The sequence below is a fragment of the Anopheles coustani genome, chromosome 2 (genome assembly GCF_943734705.1).
Source record: "Anopheles coustani chromosome 2, idAnoCousDA_361_x.2, whole genome shotgun sequence".
Taxonomy (NCBI): Eukaryota; Metazoa; Arthropoda; class Insecta; order Diptera; family Culicidae; genus Anopheles; species Anopheles coustani.
The window spans coordinates 81,243,839-81,262,661 of NC_071289.1; the positions used below are offsets into that span (position 1 = coordinate 81,243,839).

The following is an 18,823-nucleotide window of genomic DNA, read 5'->3' on the forward strand; positions in this document are numbered from 1 at the left end:
TGGTAGCTTCCAAAGCGTGTCCAGTGCGCCATTCTCACGATACCATACAGCGTGCCGGCGGTGTTTTGCGTAAATCATACTCTACCCGAGCGAAGGGGTCACAATGGTGATGGGCCCAGGACCGGTGCCCCGAAATACTGCGTCATACATATTAATTCACTGCATTTTCACAGCGGTCGTTTGCTCGTAAACCGCGTATCTTTGCCATCCGACCGAGTTGGCGGCGGAGCGGGTTTGTCACGCTTGCTTCCTTCAGGGTCATACTTCGCGAGGAGACTCAAGAGGACGGCTCGATAGGTGCGGATGATATGAAATAAAATAAAATATAGCGCTGTTTTTCACAAATCAAATTTAAGGACGGACCCCTTCAAGTGGCTCCTTTTCGGAACGCAGGCTCGTATGAACCGGCGACCTTCGTGACGTGGAGCTTATCGTCCGAAATTGCTCCCCTCGAAGCTCCACCCCGAGGGACCTGCTGTGAAATCGACCTCTCAAAGAGACGATATTGACTGTCTACTTTGTTGGGGATATCGCTGCTACACAGATCGCACAGCGAACTCCGATCGATTTACGTCCGTAATATAAATTCCAGCTGTTCGTATCAGCCTAAATGGGTGCCCCTCTAGGGATCCCTTAGCAGACATTAAAATGGTACACAGATGATCACCGAGTGAGCAGTTTGGTGAGAAAAAAGAGCTCCGCAATTTAAAGGGCACAGTTTCCAAGTTCAACAGGTTCCGTTGTTTTGCTTCTGTTGCTTTTGACCTGTTTGTCTTTTTGTGTTTGCTTTGACCTGCAGGACATTTTTATCCCAACCACCATCATACGATAAACGCACATTGACACACAACCGCCGAAGGTCACGTACTTACGGGTTCGGCCACGCTGGACACCGAAACCCGGTTCTCGGAGGAGAAAGACTGTAACGCGCGAGCAAGTGACGAACCTCTTCAGATGCACATGTCGGGTTCAGACACCGTGAACAAACAAAAGCAAAAATCGCCAATTTGTATACACCAAGCCTTTGTCGGGTGATGATAAATCCATTCCATCCATCACCAGCACACACGTACGAACCGGTAACTAGCCGCCTGTGGCGTGGATGGGTGGGAAATTTGCCAAAATCATGACGAGAACGATGATTGTCGAATGGCTGATGAAGGTAGAAGGTGTAAGCTAGTGGACAATTCATAGCATTCCTGCATACCCTGTCACATCGGTTGTCTTTTATCAGAGAACTTTATCGCAAACCCAAAAAGGTGATGATCAATTCGACTGATTTGGGAATAAAATTAGGTCGAAAGGGAAACCGTCAGCCTACGATACAAATCACAAAAAACGGGTTTTCATAATGCTTAGCTGAAGACAAAGAATCGTCATTTCATTGCTCAGAATAGCGAGGCGGGATGGCAAATACTTTTGCCAGATTATGTTCATTTATCATAGAAATACTTTTTGCCAGATTATGTTTATTTACCATGGAAACGTTATCGGGAACAATTTGTCTAAATCAAGCTCACAATGCACACAAACAAATCTGAAAGACAAAAACAAAAGTGTCCCCGACAAAAAAATGTCAAAATTTGCGAATCGTAAAACTAATGAATTCCTATACCTCAAAATGTGCAAGACCGGGTGGGTGTCAACTCATGAGGTTAGATTGGTAATGGAAACTCATTTTGAGCAATCCACCGACGCGGGAATTGATTTATCATTGGTCAGCATGTGTAACGTCTCAGCACGCGGATGTCGGGAGGAAAATTGATTGCGATGCTAATGAGCTGCATGCGATGCCGTTTTGCATTCCCCATTCGGCTGCGGGAGTATATGTTGTTCCTTTCGATCCATTAGCTTTTTGGATATTAATTACGGCGAGTTATCAAACATCCATGCATCATTGACGGCCAAATCCTTGCATCCTGGATGAGTCACCTGTTTGTTTTTAAATTATTCGACAAACACAAAAAATCATGTGAAAAATAGTCGCTTGCCAACAAAACAATCTAAGATACGACTGTTAAATATTTTATGGCATCACGAATTTCGGCGCTAATGCAACGAATTTTCCCGCCATAAACATGACGCCATTTTATAGCACAAGTATCGATCGTTTTCTTTTTGCAATAGTATGAATTTTCTGCCTTAAGGCGTGCTGGCAATATTTTTTCAAGTTTCTCCAAGAACGCCCAAAATCAAACAAAATGATCAGAAGAGATGAAGCACACCCCACCATACAATTTTTATTATCTAAAGAACACACAATCAACAGCCGCGATCGACAGCAAAATATGAAGTCCGTAGAGAAACAGGTTTTCCGTTGGGCCGTTTTCTTGGTTCACGACGGCAGATTCGTGGGCAGGTGAGACATCTTCAAGGCCGCATGCTTGCGCGGGGCTGTGGCCGCACGCGCAACACCGACGAACCTTGCGCCGGCGATGACCGACCGTTGATTCCTGGTTCGCTTATTTATTCAACCGATTTGAGCCCGAAACGCTCAATGTCAACGTGTCATCTCAATATTCTTCTTAGTAACGGTGACAGACATACCTCGATACTTACATTGGGAAAGGGTTCTTTCCTTCTTCTTCGGTGTTTGGGTTGAATTGCGCGAGACGAACCTTATCGGACAAACTAACAACTTTTTGCGACAAACAGGATTGAACAATAATCGAAAGTGATGGCGGAAGAAAAACTACGGTCCGATACGGCTAGAGATCGATCGTTATTTTAATACCCGTGATTATATTAATTTATTTTCGAAATACACATATCCTTTTGAAGGCAAACCCGTTGAAATATGGAACCGGCTAATAAATGATAATATGTTTATTATTGCCATATTTCAGTGGCACCGAACTTGAAAATACAAAGAAAAACTAGTAAATCCTGTTTTAAGGATTAGCCGTCCAGCTTATTTTTCTGCTGAACATTCTTTTATAATCAGCTAATACTCTATCTTGGCCACCTTTTTTTTTTTAAATTGTAGTTATAAATACGCTTACAGGTTTACGCTAACAGGTTATCAATTGATGATACCATACTTCAAACGATAGGTATTATTTTGTTGATATTTAGTTTATCTTGAAGTTAAATTACCTTTAGCTCATTAAGATAAATCTTAAATTTCAAATTTTCAAAAAGTTGTTGATAGTTGACACACAGTGGACATAAGTCAATGGAATTATTTTGCTTAACAATCATTTCAAAAACTCCTCATAACAGGAAGTAATCAAGCGAAATACGCACGTTACGTTTCAGCTCTAGGTCAAAGTTGATACATACACACAGAAAAGGAAGTTCTTCGTCCTCGTCGCCATCTTATACATGCTCAAGTAACGTAACGCAGCGAATAGAGAGGATCGTCATCATCATTTTGATCCCAACCTCAACTAAAAAACCACGCCATGAGCCGACTGTCGTTTTCCAGATTCATAATTAGTTTGCATTAGCGTTGCAAACTCAAGCCTGATAGTACCGATAGTGATCTACAGAGCCTCGGTCAACAGTAAATTATAATGTTCATACCTCCGGACCGTGTCCACCTGAATCCTATTTGCAGATTGTTGTCTCATCGATGCGAATATTGCATGCCGTGATTAATGTGCAATAATTATTTTGAACGTCAAAGGAGACATCCATTTGCGGCGAGTGGAACACTTGTCCGAGGGATGATTTGCGCCACCCTGGTGTAGAAATGCCATCGCACTGTTGGCTCTTCAGCCCATGTTTCGTTCTTTTAATTTATTTTTATTTACTTTACATTTTGTGTACATTGCGTTGCTTGGCATCACTTGAGAGGTTTTTTTAGTTTTTTACAAAATGTTGGTCCAGAAGAACCAATGTTTGAACCAATGTGGAATATTAGCAAACAAGCTCACCACAACTAACTCCCAACACACAACTCGTCTCTTCTTTCTTCCCTATGAGATTCCCTCTACGAACTTGACCTTCAACATCACTCCTTGGTAAGCTTCCGTAGCTCATTACAATAAATCTATATGAAGATGATGGGCAACTGATGAAACACGTTGTCAATCGACTTCAATGGGGGAAAACTACAATTTTTTGTTCCTATCAGTGTTCGATGAAAATTCCAGGGAAGAAAACAACATCTCGTACTCTCGTGAGATTTTCCCAGAATCACGCTTCAATTTTCGTAAAAGTCAATCCTATCGAAGCAACGCTAGGTAACAGAACGCCAATGCCAGACGCTGGTGAATTATAGTCTATCTGATTTAGGAAAACATTAACATGCGAATGAGGAGGACACGCCATTTGCATATTGAACGGAAGACATATTCTTCTTCGACTCTTATTCTTCGGAGCTAATTTTGAATTTTCTACCTTTCTGAGATCTGCGAATATTTTCAAATTTGTACTACAATCGATTGGCTATTTTTGTGATAACAAAATGCTAATTTTGTCATCAACCCACATTGGATAAAACGTCCGCATGGTGTTGCGTAAAAAAACTGTTCGATTCTGAAGATAGAGATGCTCATCAGGCAAAGAAAAAATCGAGAAATGATATGAGACCTTAAACTAGAGAGAAAACCGGTTAGTAAACACATGCTTTCCGCTTCTCATGGGGATTGCTGTCGAAGCTCGAAGCTCTGCCGAAGGATCAATCGCACGAAAACGTTCCGAAATCGCGCTTCCAAGACGCAGGTGGGTCGTGCCAAAGGTAACGACACCTTGACATTGGCATCTTCTAACAACCGGCCCGCTCGAAGGTTAGTATCTCCACAGGTACATGCTTCCAGCGGCGAATTGGTTGTGTTTGTCAGTTCATTGGACTTTTTCGTCGTTCGGGGCTTTGGGAGACTTATTTTTAGGACTGATATGATGTTTTGTTTTTCGACGTGTCGCTTAATTTAGGGTTTGGAATTAGTTTTGCTTCCAAAGGCCAACCACGCTTTGCGTCGTACACGTGTAAGATTTTGTTTGCTTATTTATGTCAAAATTGTGAAAAGTTACTAACTGACTCGATATTTGGTTTTGGAAACAACATTAAGATAAGTTCTTTCGGATTTTCAAGCTACTTTGGTTTGTTTGGAAAGAGGTTTTAAGGTGAAATACAATGTATTCCACCGTTTTGAATAAACCACGTGGCATATTAATATCGCTATCGAGTGACCGAATTGGAAGCAACATTTCAGCATCGAATTGATTTCAATCAAATCACATTGCCTACAAACTCATCTGCATAGCCACCTTAAAGCCAAGTGATCTTCCCCTCGTACATCTTCCTTGTTTGCGAATTTCATAATCGAGAAAGGATGCAGCCAAGGTTGCCCGGGTGCTTAATCAAACTACAAATCACTTGCCACAGTCCAACGCCCAGGGAAAGCCAAGTCCCGGCCACCGATGGCGACCTCGATGGTTAATTTAGTTATAAAAAGCGAATTGCAAACGAACCAGCCGACGCCACACAAAAACCGGATAAGTCACTACGATCCGGTACGGTGCAGGCCGGATTCTTTCATTCACATCTCGACGCAGGCCGGCGAAGATGAGCGAATCCGTCGTGGACGGGCGCGTATCGGCATCGAGCCGTGCAAGCCGCCACATGACTCCCCTATTTCACATTCATTGCCCATTGGTCAGCTGAAATTAAATAACATCAGCCTAAGGGGAGGGGGAAACCGCGGGAATTACTACTAAACGGCCTCCCATTTGCATGCGTAGATCATTGCATGCTTACGTGAATCACAGCAAAACGAAACTGTGCACACTTAGTGCAGTAAACATTGTACGATGAGATCTCTATCACGAGATGAGCTGCAACATAAAAGGTTGGTCAGAATTGCGCACGCGGGCAAGCCGAAGACTGATGACGGCTTTACACGACAGCTTGTGAATTTTTACCTAATGCCGGATCTGGTCGCATTCTTTCCCAAAACCCGTCGATTCAGCACCAACCAAATGATCTATGGGTTCGCAGATCAGCTAGCGTTGAAGATGTATGGAATTTACATCTTCTTTACCTGATTTATGGTAATAAGAAGCGAATTAATTTCAATGGAGAACTTACCTACAGTCTGCAGAGTTGCTTCCCTCCTTACTTTGTATTTAATACTAAAATCTATCGATAAGTCTACTAACTGCCATTTCAAAATAAGATGACTCACAGGCTTTTGCAGAGCTTGCCCACCTCTCGGTGTTTGTTTAACGAACGGATTCTCACGCATTTGCGCATCACGTGGCTCTAATTGGTAGATAAATTACTCGCCTCCTGCAAAACTACCCGCCAACGGTAGCAAACAGCGTTAACCTTTCGGCGACCGCGACCCGCATTTCAGTTAGTGGCGACTTTCGGAAGGAAAACCACCTCCAACCGGTGTTTGAGGTCGATCCGCGGACCAGGGCGGATAAATATTGGTCAAGCATCAAACCAACCCAACCTCAACTCAACACCGAGAGGGATGGAGGGACCCGCAAAGGGAACGAGCCAGTCGGATGTTTTGAAGAAGTGTCTACTTTTGTCTACCAAACAATTGATTTGGTTTTCAATACAACACGGGGAGACATTGTAAAGGATAGCATGACTTTTTAGGCAGCTAAATGACTGTTATATTTGCCGAGGTATATATGTTATATAACAAGATATATCTGTTTGTTTTAAAATTAATTATTGAACTCATCTTTTTTATGACGCTGAGGCCAAGAAGAAGATTATTCCTGCTTATATTTCTATAATAAAACGTGCACTTGTATTGCATGTCAGATTTCGATGTCGTGGATGGATGCAACAGTGGCCATTTTATTACAAAAATTTAAATTTTCATGGCATACGGCATTCGTAAGCAATATTCTCTATTTTATCAAGGGAAAGAAGGCAACATTTGTGCTGCGTAATAGACCTCGTTTTGCATAGATAGTCCAACGTATACAGTTTCTACCAGTGTAAATCCTCTTATCTGGGGACCAAATTGGGAGTGAAATTAAAGTTGATAAAAGCTTGTTTCAAACCACGATTTCAAACAGATTACAATTTTGCATAATTTTATCAACAGAAGGTTTGTTTTAGTTTTTGGTTACGATTTTGATAAATGCTGTTATTGTAGACAAATATTCATTCGTAAAGGTTTTGAAAATGCCGTCAAACTTACATTTATCAACATTTCTTTCTGTTTCTTTAAGATACTAAAACTGCTACCATGGCTTGCTCTCCTAGGATGCACCAATGCCAATTTTCAAATCATCGAACTTGGGGGGAATCCCAACTACGGAGACCCTTCCGTTTTACGAGATGGCGCCCTTTATCCCAGTGAAAATGCGATTCCAAACCTGCAATATACAGAAAGGCCACCGCTGAATATTCTGCCTCAACGTTTCGAGCCTCCTCCGCCTCGACCTTGCGAAGGTGGCCCGGAAGTTTGTGGCTACCCGCCTGCAAGGCCTCCTCCTCCTGAAGAGTGCGTCGGTGGTCCGGATAAGTGTGGCTACCCGATAGAAAAGCGCAACTGTTCTTGGGATGGTGGAATAACTGAAACGACCATCGATGTCAGTACCACCACCACCGTCTACGAGTCGACCATTGAGCCAGCGTTGTGTGATGATGAGCAGATTATAACCCCGTCAATCTTATATATGTCGGAGCGGCCGACCTGCTCCTCCAGACCTGCCGTAACTACCACGACGCTGCCACCGAGCATAACCACCTTCACTGAACGTCCACCACCCATAACTAAATATGTAACGATAACGCCGACGACTACCATCTTAATCAGCAAAACGCCCTACGTTACGATTAAAAGGAACGTAACTTCGACAGTCACAAGCCTCTCCACCCTTGACTCTACCGTGACAATCAGTAGAATAATCACACCAACCACTACGTATCTTACGACAACGTCAACGGCTACGGTCTCCCGGAACGTAACGCCGATTTCAACGAACCGCTTTTACGCCGCAACTGTGGAAACCACGAGAACGATCACACCGATCGTCGTTATCTCCAACAAATTTCCACCGGTCACAGTGAATCGAACCGTTACACCGACATCCACCAACTACTTCTCACTGGCAACTACCACAGTCGCTCAAAATGTAACGCCGACGTACACTAGCGTGAGCTATTTCCCCGAGGTGACCACAACCCGCAACGTAACACCTGTCCACACCGAGTACATTTACTATCCCACGGTAACGGTCTCAACGAATGTTACACCAACCGTTATTCATAGAAATATCGTCGGTACGGTCAGCATCAACCGGACAGTTACACCGACTTCGACCATACTTATTACGCTCGACAACACCCGTACAGAAACGCGTAGTATCACACCAACCTTCTTGGAGCAGCAGACGGCCGATACGAAAACAGCAACGACGTGAGTTACGCTCGAAAAGCTGGCATTAAATAAACGTAACGTTATTAACATGTTTCCACCTTCTTCCACAGAATCTTTACACCAAGGATTATCGTCACGGAAACAGCCCCGACGACAAACGTCACCCAAACTTACACGCCCACCTTTTACACGACGACGACTCTAAGTGAGACCGAGACTAGAAGGACCACCGTTTATCCAAAAACCACGAGTACTACCACTTTACCCCCATCGGTGCGCACCATTTACTCAACGGAAACGGAAACCAGCACCACAACGTTGCCGAATAGACCATTACCTCCCGTTACCAGCACGCTTACCGAAACTTATTGCCCACCGAAAGCGACCTACCTGCCAGTTCCAGGTGAAGTAACGCACACCGAAACGAAAACGGAACTGTTCGTCACGACTATTATCAGCTGCACGCCTACCGGACTCTATCTACCCGCCCAGCAGACCGTGGCCGCCAATTCGTTTTCCCCCGCGTACGCCCGCGTACCCGAGCTCAAACGGTTTGTGCTCCCACCTCAGGCCGACGAGCAAAACAATCTGTACTGGAACGCCTAAGGATCGGTAATCGATGTGATGTCGACTTTGTCGACTCCCCGAAGAAGAGAACAACAAATGATAACAAATACTCATACGTCCGTCCCTCACGGCGGTGAGGTGTTGCGTTATAAATACTCCTAGTAGTAGTTCCGTAACGCTCACCTGGCCAGTGATTAGTCTGTAGGCCCAAACCGTTAATGTACATAAGAATCCCCTAGAGAAGAAGCTTGATCAATGGAATTGTTTCAACCCCTCTCCGCCGGGGAATGTTTCCGTCCCCTGCCCCCACCCGATGTGGGAAATCGAAGAACAAGTTATACAAAACAAACGCTTAGACTGACACTTACCATTCGGCTGCACGAAAGCGCAGACTAACGTAGTACCAGCAATGGTTGTGTATCACTTTAGCATGTTTATATGTGTATGTGTGTGTGTGTGCGTGTGATGTGCATTATGATTTCACGAATAAAACGATTTTATCTTCAGAGAAGAAAGCTTGAGAGTATTATTTTGGCTTCAATGTGTAGATTCAATTTTGGCGTTAAGAAGTTTTTTGAATAAAAAAGTTTAAAGTTTTACTAAATTTAGCTTTAAAAATCTCTTTGATTTTTCTTCTTCTGCCGCTTCGTTGTAAATGTATAATTCTATAAAAGAGCTTCTGTAAATAGCTAGTTAAAAGGCTTTTGCATGGTAAGTTTTGTAGTAAAGCATTGCAATGAGTATCTATCAACACTTTGATCCATATCGTGGGTGATTGGAAATTCAATTCTTGTCCCACTATTAATATGTGAAAATTAGAAACTTAGTATATTTGTTCCAATTGAGAAAATTTAGCTAGGCTAGTTTTCCAGTTCATCTTCTCCAGTGACCTTTGGGCATAATGTACTGTATTCAGGCATGGTCGAAACACTTTGTCCTACTTCGTGAAGTATGTTTAGGAGATAGATTTTCGAGATATTTATAATACTTATCAATAAAATGTTTCAATGGCGGGGTGAAGTAACCGATTTCCTGCTAATAGTTGTCAGATAGCGTAAGACACGGTACACCATCCATGTAGCTCCTGGTGTCCAGTTCTGGGTCGTGATGTCTTGATGGCTGGTCTTGACTGTCGTTGCTAAGTGTTTCTTAACTATATGATCACTTGTTGCCATCTAAATAAGGAACGAAGTAGCCACTGTGCCTTCAGTCTTTTATTTTAGCATCTGTTGCACTTTTCAGTTCCCCAGCTCTTTCATTCGTTCGGTCTTCCGAATGAGCCGTTTGGCTTCCTTCATAACGAAACAAACCATCGAACAGCTTCACTATTTTTGCCCTAGCAGATTTAATTGTAGTGGTAACGCTGTCACATTTGTTCGAAATGCAACTTTTTGTGATATTTTTAGTAGACGATTGCTGGCTTTCTTGTTTTGTGTTAGAACACTTGTAGAAATTAGATTTTCTTTTTATGTCTAAGTATTACGTACGCCAAACAAAAACTTTTAATAAAATCCAAACCAACAGCATTGATGGCCAATTAATATTTTTCCGAATATATTTCACATTTTGAATCGGCTGCTGATTAGTACACGTTTTGCCTTTCTTCAAGCGTTTTTAGTTTTTTTCTATAGATATCTTCATTTCTCATCAATCCAACTAGCCTACACATATTTAATCCTTGATAGCCTTGATATTTAATCTATCCTTTTAATCCAAACACAAACAACACATTGCTTTCAATAATGATTACGTGATTTGATTATTTTTTATTCGTTTAGTTGAATTTAATGCCGGTTTAAAAGGGAAGAGGTCGCAGGTGGCGATCCCTCCCAGTCGGAGATACCGCTAGATGAAGTTACATTGCAGTTGAGGGTTTTATTTACGGGACACCACGAACAACTGCAGTCTCAATCGCGGCCATAAACATTTTATTACTTGTTGCAACAACGCCAGATGACATTTCGCGTTCGGTTTACACACACATGGGAATTCGGGACGTCCGCGTGCTAATGATCGAGCTAGTTGAGGTGACGGAAAGGGTGATGGTGAAGGAGGTGGTGGGCTGTGTAACGACAGTAGTGGTGACGGTGATGACGGCGGGCACGAGCGGTGGCGTGGAAGTGACCGTGGATGTAGTCGTCCTGGTGATCACCGTGCTCGGAGTGATCGTGCCCACCGTGGTCGAGATGGCAGAGGTGGACGTCTCAAGCAGCAGGACAGGCGGTGGCGTTACGATCGTGTAGGTACTGACCGTGTTGGTGGTGGAGGTAAAGCTGGTGGCAATCGGAACCGTCGTTGTGACGACGGGCTGCGTGAACGTCTTGACACAGGTCACCTGCTGGATCTGATTCTCGTGTGAATGGTGCAGATGAGAGAAGTGGGAACCGTGGCCACTGGGTAATCCTAGCGTTAGAACTAGCGCTACAACATGTATCAGCTGCAATAAAACAATAATTGAAGATTGGTTTAACTTTACCTAACATTGTTTGGCTTAAAAACTTACCGTTCGACGCATGTTATTCAGAACGCCTCCACCGAATTACTTCACGAGCGATGCGTTTGAAAGTAAGCACAAAAGTAAACTGATTGCCTCTGACTCTGAATCTGACTGAAGACTGACTGCAACGGTATGGACAGGACAAGAACCGACTGCATTTTGGTGTTTGACCGAAGTTCAAGTCCCCAAAAGCAAGCCAGTTTTATGTATTCCTTATTTCATCTGAAATGGGTCGCAGACTGGCAACATGAGTAACGCAATTTTATTTCAGTGGTAGAAAGGACGACGTTTGAATATCAATCCACCTAAACATCGATGGGAAGCATGGATGAGAATGTGTTGAAAACGTCCCCGATTTGGTCGCAATGAGTTTATATTTGATCAATTTATTAACCTATGATCACATCTTAAGGTAAGTGAAGCAAAATTATGGTGGTATCTTTAACTACTAGTCACTTTAACTTTTAGTTTCTAGTGTATCTTAAAAGGACAGAAATAAAGTTAACCGCTTCACAGTTTTGCCCGGGCCTGACTCGCTAAAGCGGATGGAATTTGTGCTGCTTTCGAGTGCTTCTGCTTCGAATAAACGTTCTTATGTGTTTTTAAAATTTAATTCATTTATTTGATACTAATTCTTGCAATTGAATCAAATGTTTGCTTATTATTGCCAAATTACTGCTGATCGCGATCACAAATAACATATAACATAACAACATATAAAATGGTAGAAAAATAAAAAAATGCATAATTGCTTACAAACTCCATCATTTCATGAATAAAATTATAAAATATTTAGGGAACACATTTTTTTCAGTTTTAGGCCAAATACTATACAAAAATGTATGACCATTTTTTGAGTCAATTTCCTGACTTGACTGGACGGAATGTTTTTTAGAATATTGACTAATTTTTTTACAAAATGAACCAGGCATGTTTCAATACTTGTCATGGTTACTTTCTTTTCGCTTTGTTTTAACATCATTTCTCCTCGATCAGCACTTTGGGTCATGCGCAGGATCGCAATAAAGTGAGGGAGATGATGTTAAGTTTGGTTTGTTTTTGTGGCTTCTTGGGCCAACTGAAAAACCGGTATTTTGGGTAAGGAGTTTCCCTAAAGCCGTTGAACCCTGGAGTGCCGACGATGGGTTGAGAATGTCCGTTTAGTTCCGCGCTAACCATCAAGCAGACAGGAAGAACTTTGACTGGAAAATGGTACGTTGTGAAGTATAGGAACGTAAACCTTAGAAAATAGGCAACTTCTAACCAAAGTGGACGATAGCGTTCCCAGTTGTTTGTGCTTTTCATTTTAGTGTGCGGTGGCTTGTGGTGGCCAGTCGAGCTGCATCTCTACCACACGCTGCTGCACTCGAACGAGTATAGTCAACCGGTTACCATTTGTTTGCCCATGACGTCCACCCTGGAGCCATCAACGTCCACTATCAGCACGACGGAAACGGCCACTCTGACTGCAGTCACGAGCGTTACCGAAACCGTCACGCTAGTGCCAAACACGGAGCTAACGATATCGGTTGTAACGTCCACCATCCCGGTAACGGTGACGCTGCCAACGCAAACGTCGTTGGTTTCGGTAACGCAGACCACGACCACCACGTTGCCCCCGTTCACAACGACCTCCACCGTAGTCGTACCGTCGACGCTCACAGTTCCGGTGTTTTCAACCACGACGATCACGACAACGGTCGCAACGATCACGACGCGGATAACGACCACCGTTACCGAGTCCTGCACACCTACTGGTGGCTAAAAGTGGACGGTTGTGGTTTTCCTTTCTTTTTGTCAATAAACAAAGCTAATGCTGTGCTCTAGTAAGAAGGTTTGGGGTTTCAAATCTTGTTTTCTTTTTTATTGCAAATTATTCGAAAGTACATTCGTTTGTTGGAGAAAAAAAATCAAAAGGCCGGCAGAAGATTCGAGTCCGTTACTTAGGACCGTGCGATGACGGTGTTCTTGAACGTGACCGTAATGGTGCCTGTCTTCATGTTGCTGTTCGGTGCGACAAAGTCATCCAGGGTGTTAACCGAATCCTCCGTGCGCCGATCGAACGGATAGCCCATCGGGCGACGATCCGGGAACTTCTTATCGCGCAGACCGCAGAACGAGTGTGCATCGTCGCATGGTGCGTTACTATTGTGGTTGACGGACGTGGAAGAAAGAAAGAAAGCGGTTAGATAAAAGCCCCCATTTCAGGCCACCCCATCTTGTGGGATACTTACGGATCGAGCTCCTGCTCGACAGCGTCATCGGCATAGTCCGTAACCATCGCGAATATATCGAACTGGACGCCCTCGGGGGCACCCTTCGGGATAAGCATGTGCTGTGGCCAACCGCAACCGCAGAAGCGGAACTGAGACAAACCGGCTGCATCGGTCGGTACGGACTTGGTGCCGATTGCTCGGAAGGTGCGCTCGTACGGAATGGTCACACTGGATTGGTCCGAACGACGGACGATCGTGTTCATGCCCGGATTGACTGGCGTGAATGGAAGGGATAGATTAGAACTTGGTTACAGAGTATTTGATAATTCGTCAGACAAAGTTATGGTGTCTCAATAATCAATGAATTATTTGACATTTGACTAGTTGCCATTTGAGAGAAAGTGACTCGATTGCGCTTTAAACTTTTACTAGCGTTACATGATCGGGTTGCCACAATAACTTCTTGCCAATAAAAATGACTTATCATTTCATCAATTAATGCCGTAGGGGATTGGACATTTCATTTGTAAAGGATAGTTCGTCACGTTCGTTTGAAAGACAAGGTTTTTAGCAGTACTTACGCGTAACGGTGGAGGAGTCCATCTCGACGAAGAAGAGACGCTGCTCGCGGAACTTGAGTGCCGTGCCACGTTCGTCCACCTTCGGTGCGATCCAGATACGCAGCGTGCCCTTCTTAACCGCTCCGGACTCGTTGTTGACCTCGACGCGGAACGAGAACGGTGCGTGCTGGAGATGGGTGAAGGACGCGTACACATTGCCCTGCGGTCCGAAGTCAAGCCCGGCCGCCAGATCGACCTGCGAGCGCTGCCAGTAGGTGAGCAGCACGTTGGCCGGAGTGTTCGCACGCGTCAGCTGGACACCGACGGAAGTCACCGAGACGCCCGGGTTGCCGAGCTGCGCCGCCGTGTATGGCGTCAGGAGCTCCTTGTGCCGGCGGAAGATACCGTCGATCATGCCGTGCCAGCGGTAGAAGATGGGATCGCGCATCGCCGTCGTCACGTCACCCATCACACCGTAGTCCTCCAGGTAGCGGTAGTCCGGATCGTGGATGTACGCGATCACGTTGTGGCCCATGTTGTGCAGGCTGCCGTACAGCTGGCGATTGGGCGTAAGGCTGGAGGCTTCCAGCACGTCACCGAGCAGATCGATACCACGCTCTTCGTCCAGTGGAATCCGATTACCGGCCTTGTCGAGCAGGAATCCCTGGTCGATGGCCTCGTGGATACGGTCACGCCAACGCTCCAGGTCGCTCACTGACACGATCGTACCGTTGTCGATGCGGTCCACATCCTGCAGGGTCACGTTGGCACCACGGGCCGGGTACGAGCGGTTGTTCGAGCTGCGAATCATCTTCGGGAAGTACGCCTCCGGGATCTGCTCGCGGAAGTTGGTCAGGTGGCGCACCTTCTTCAGCTTGTTGCAGAACCGATCGAGGTTGTAGCGGGCGATCAGCTGACTGTGCATGTAGAAGAACAGCTCACCACGACGGTCCTTGCGCACGACCGCGTCCGGACCGTCTCCCGGGTACACCAGATGCCAATGCCAGTGGTGCATGTTAACGCCGATGTCCTCACGGAAGTACGCCATCCGTTGCTCCTCCTCGCGATCGGACGCGGTGTATGCTGGTGGAATATCAATCACCATCTACGGTGTGGAAGAATGGGATAATATTGATGTTCTATGTTAAACTTCCAAAAGTCTCTCCTAATTTTTTATGTTCACTTTACAGTTCACTTCACCAGTTCACAGTTCAAAAGGCTCCAGACCGGGGAGGAATCCTTTTGGTTGTTGAGCAACTACTCTCACTTACCCGATTTTCCTGCTGAACCGCAGCTCCCTCCTCACGCAGCTTGGGAAACACAGCCGGATCGACGAACTGGTCCGGAAACAGCGACACGATCGACGGAATGTTGACGTTCTTCGTATCCTCACGGTGCTGCACGGCCACGGCGAGCGAATACTGGAACAGTACAGCGTTCAGCCGATCGCGACAGTACGTGGCCACGCTCATCAGCGACGGAACGTCCGGTTGCTGGATGAAGAGGTTAATCAGGGCGGCGGCCGCATCCCGGTGCTTCGGCACGAACAGCGAGAAAGCGCCACGCTTATCGATTCCGGCCGCAAACGTCAAATCCGGCAGCGTCACCTTCTTCACCGGAATGCGCTGCTCGGCGTCGTTCGAGAAGCGCGACTGCAGTTCTGCCCCGATCGGTCTGTAGCGATCGGTCAGGAAGTCCTCCGGCAGATCGATCACCGTCTTGCCATCGTCCTTCGGGAGGAAGGTAGGCTCGAGAGGCCGCTGCAGCAGCGCCAACAGATCGTTCGCATCCGTCATGACGACTTCCGGAGGGTTTTGTTGAGTATCAGAAGTGTGTGAAGTGTAATCTGGTAGATTGTTTCCGCGACGGAACTTTACGGGACGCACTGGAACACTGAGGAAACTGTACGCGCGTAAGCAGATGTCAACGATGAATGACAAACGCTTGCCTCGAGTGAACAGTATTTTATACCAGCGAAGAATGCCACAAGTTCTCTATCGTCGTCCTATCAGCAAAGTGAATGAAAACCGCAACCAGAGTCGCTTTCCACCCTGATATCTACAATTTACTTTTTTACTACCGCATGGAAATGAGGTCATTTTTCGGATCGTTATACAATCAGACGCCTTATCTGCCATAAGTAGAATTCAGTTTCGGGCACTTCTGCCACACATTATATTTATTATTATGTCACTTCCGTAAGCGAACGAGCTCCACTACATGATTTGGGCTGCGCGTGTTTACAGCTTGAACGTATCGGTGATCTTCTTTCCGATCTCAGCTGCCTGCTCCTTTGCCTTGCCGGCGGCATCCTCCACCTTCTTGGAGGCATCCTTCGGGTCGGGCGTAGTGACAGCATCCTTGTCGAGCTTCGGCACATCCGTCGGCAGGCTGGCGGCCTTATCCTTGGCCTTATCGCCTGCATCCTTGGCTGCGTCCTTGGCAGCATCGGCCTGGGCGTACACGGCACACACGAGCCCCAGCAGAAGGAACGCGACGGTGAGTTTCATTTTGCTGCTAATCGGTCTACGGACTTGCACGGAATTGACGGAAAAATTAGATCGTTTCTTGCACTACAGCTAGCAAACCCGTTCAATCGAACACTGTTGCTGACACTCCCGGAGTTGGTAGTTTTTATAGCCATCACCGCAGTGCCGGTGGGGAGGTTTCCGGCGATATTCGCAAATGGAGCTGTTTACATTCGATCACGCTATCGATAAGTCCGATCGGGCGGAACTAATGGAACGCACGGAAAGATTCCCGGTGCGTTCAATTAGAATACAATCATTGTGTGTGGGAAAGCTCGTGGGACCGTCTGGCGGTTGCATGCTGGGATACATTTTTCCGGAGTAAATTTTTACGCGATGCACTTCCTCGGCCGTTGGAGAAACGTGATTCATCTGCCAGTTCGTTTAAGGGGTCACGACGAGACTTTCTGCTACACTGTCATAGTCTTCATAGATCGGTCAGAACTTTACGCAACGCACAGTGCGCATTGCGTGTGAAGCACAATTAAAAGGGCAACGTGCATCGCTAACCGGGGAGATTTCCGTGATTCGGGCATCGGGTTCATTGTGAAAATCTTGCCCGGCCCTCTTATTCTCGTTAATGAATGGTTCAAGACTTAAATTTGAAATGATGTTCTCAGTTTGACTTCTTTTAAAATACATTTAAGCTAATTCAGACTGTTTCCGCTTTAGTTTACATCGGAATGAAATCTTCTCTATTGGAGGAACTACCGAACGATCTCATTTTGAACTCGCCGAAAGCCAAATGTGTTATTACGGACAAATTATAATCTATTCCAAAATCTCGTGCAATTTGACATACACTGATTTGATCTTTACATGCTCTGCAACAAAGTTGCAAGATATAAATGAAATCGACTTATAATTCGCCTATTTCATTCAAACTTCATTTTCAAAATAAGAACACATTTTATATATTTTATGCCTGACATTATCATAATGATAACTCAGCAGTATAACATTGATAACGATCTGTAAATTCTAAAGCTACCTTGTGACATCAGTTTTTAAAGATAAAGAAGAATCAATATCAGATTTGGGTGGTTTGAGATTTGGGATGTACAACCGGTTTTATTCATCTACTCAAACTACATTTTGGGCATATAATATGGTACGCTTTATAAAGTAGGTAATTTAATAGATTGGGGTTTGTTTAAGAAAATACGAATGCAAGAAAAATATATCTTATTTAGCATTCGTCATTCTTTAGCCAAAATATTGAAGTGTCTACAGCTACATATGTATTTTTTTACGATAAATGAGCGCATGTTCTTGAAATAAAATCAGATGATGTAGAATCCTTGAATTTGTATTTTTTATGTACCGAGTAGGCGGTAGGTCGGGCTTTTACCCCATTCTACACTAAAGAAATCCAAGGGCTTCAAACAGCTACAGGTCATCTCGTACATTGAGATGTTTATAGCTACTTATGCTCAAACAGTAAAGATAACAAATAATAGTAATGCAAGTAAAATAATGTTATTTTAACCTTCAGATCTACAACCGCCTACCTGGGTAAGTTTTGCCCTTTTATTTTGAAATTACTTCGAATTGAACAGTTATATCGACTCAAAATTCCTGGAATGCCTCAAGCAACATGTTCTCTATCATTCTGCCGAAAACCGACTTTTTATTTTTATTCTAAGTATTTTTTTACACCATTTTTCTATTTATACCCCTTAAATCTACAACCGCCTACCCGGGTACGTCATACGTTTTGTACGAGAGTTTATATTTTTCTGTACCAAGACAAACCACCAGTAGGTGAAAGGAGGTGCCCCTCGGGTTTTTCTTTTTATATTTATATTGAAAACAATCCAAATTTATCTAAGACACACTATGAAAGACTGTTTTACTCCTCGAACTCCTGGAACAATTAGTAATGAGATAAACTCGAAGACGTTCTACAAATATGCAAATTATGCTACATTTTGGACCACACAGCGGCAACGAAAGCATTCTAGGTGAACTTTCATCGTTTGCTACACAAAATAATAATTTATTAATTGCAAGAAAATCATGATGCAACGGGTTGAATTAAATACAAAAGAAACTGCTATCGTTTGAAACAAAACGATCGAATTTATGTATATGAGCTAAGTTTTAAAATGTTAAGGCATAAATATCAGATGTAACAATGTATAATGAAGAATTTCCT

At 44.4% G+C, this 18,823-nt stretch overlaps 4 protein-coding genes across 4 annotated transcripts; 1 reads left to right on the plus strand and 3 right to left on the minus strand.

Moving 5' to 3' along the window:
- Window positions 1-6,564: 6,564 nt before the first annotated feature.
- LOC131265156 (mucin-2-like) lies at window positions 6,565-8,903 on the plus strand. The gene is made up of 3 exons (XM_058267417.1): window positions 6,565-6,585; window positions 7,144-8,336; window positions 8,408-8,903. Exons 1-3 carry the CDS (start codon window positions 6,565-6,567, stop codon window positions 8,901-8,903), a joined length of 1,710 nt encoding a protein of 569 aa, XP_058123400.1.
- A 1,933-nt stretch (window positions 8,904-10,836) lies between these two features.
- On the minus strand, window positions 10,837-11,379 carry LOC131265158 (mucin-2-like). The gene is made up of 2 exons (XM_058267418.1): window positions 11,368-11,379; window positions 10,837-11,301 (listed from the first exon to the last, which is right to left on the minus strand). Exons 1-2 carry the CDS (start codon window positions 11,377-11,379, stop codon window positions 10,837-10,839), a joined length of 477 nt encoding a protein of 158 aa, XP_058123401.1.
- A 1,925-nt stretch (window positions 11,380-13,304) lies between these two features.
- On the minus strand, window positions 13,305-15,933 carry LOC131267368 (phenoloxidase 8). The gene is made up of 4 exons (XM_058270233.1): window positions 15,409-15,933; window positions 14,159-15,242; window positions 13,596-13,851; window positions 13,305-13,506 (listed from the first exon to the last, which is right to left on the minus strand). The coding sequence occupies exons 1-4, from the start codon at window positions 15,931-15,933 to the stop codon at window positions 13,305-13,307; spliced, it is 2,067 nt and encodes a 688-aa protein (XP_058126216.1).
- A 374-nt stretch (window positions 15,934-16,307) lies between these two features.
- LOC131267370 (uncharacterized) lies at window positions 16,308-16,713 on the minus strand. Its single transcript, XM_058270234.1, has one exon. It carries the CDS (start codon window positions 16,645-16,647, stop codon window positions 16,378-16,380), a length of 270 nt encoding a protein of 89 aa, XP_058126217.1. The 5' UTR covers window positions 16,648-16,713; the 3' UTR covers window positions 16,308-16,377.
- Between the last annotated feature and the right edge of the window lie 2,110 nt (window positions 16,714-18,823).

What these genes read in the sequence shown, in the direction of transcription:
- LOC131267368 (XM_058270233.1), bottom strand. Translation starts at nt 15,933, where the DNA reads ATGACGGATGCGAACGATCTGTTGGCGCTGCTGCAGCGGCCTCTCGAG. An exon ending in GGACTCCTCCACCGTTACGC is followed by an intron (nt 13,852 to 14,158) that starts GTAAGTACTGCT and finishes CATTCACGCCAG; the next exon opens with TCAATCCGGGCATGAACACG. An exon ending in GTCGAGCAGGAGCTCGATCC is followed by an intron (nt 13,507 to 13,595) that starts GTAAGTATCCCA and finishes CAACCACAATAG; the next exon opens with TAACGCACCATGCGACGATG.
- LOC131265156 (XM_058267417.1), top strand. Translation starts at nt 6,565, where the DNA reads ATGACTGTTATATTTGCCGAG. An exon ending in TGACTGTTATATTTGCCGAG is followed by an intron (nt 6,586 to 7,143) that starts GTATATATGTTA and finishes TGTTTCTTTAAG; the next exon opens with ATACTAAAACTGCTACCATG. An exon ending in GATACGAAAACAGCAACGAC is followed by an intron (nt 8,337 to 8,407) that starts GTGAGTTACGCT and finishes CTTCTTCCACAG; the next exon opens with AATCTTTACACCAAGGATTA.
- LOC131267370 (XM_058270234.1), bottom strand. Translation starts at nt 16,647, where the DNA reads ATGAAACTCACCGTCGCGTTCCTTCTGCTGGGGCTCGTGTGTGCCGTG.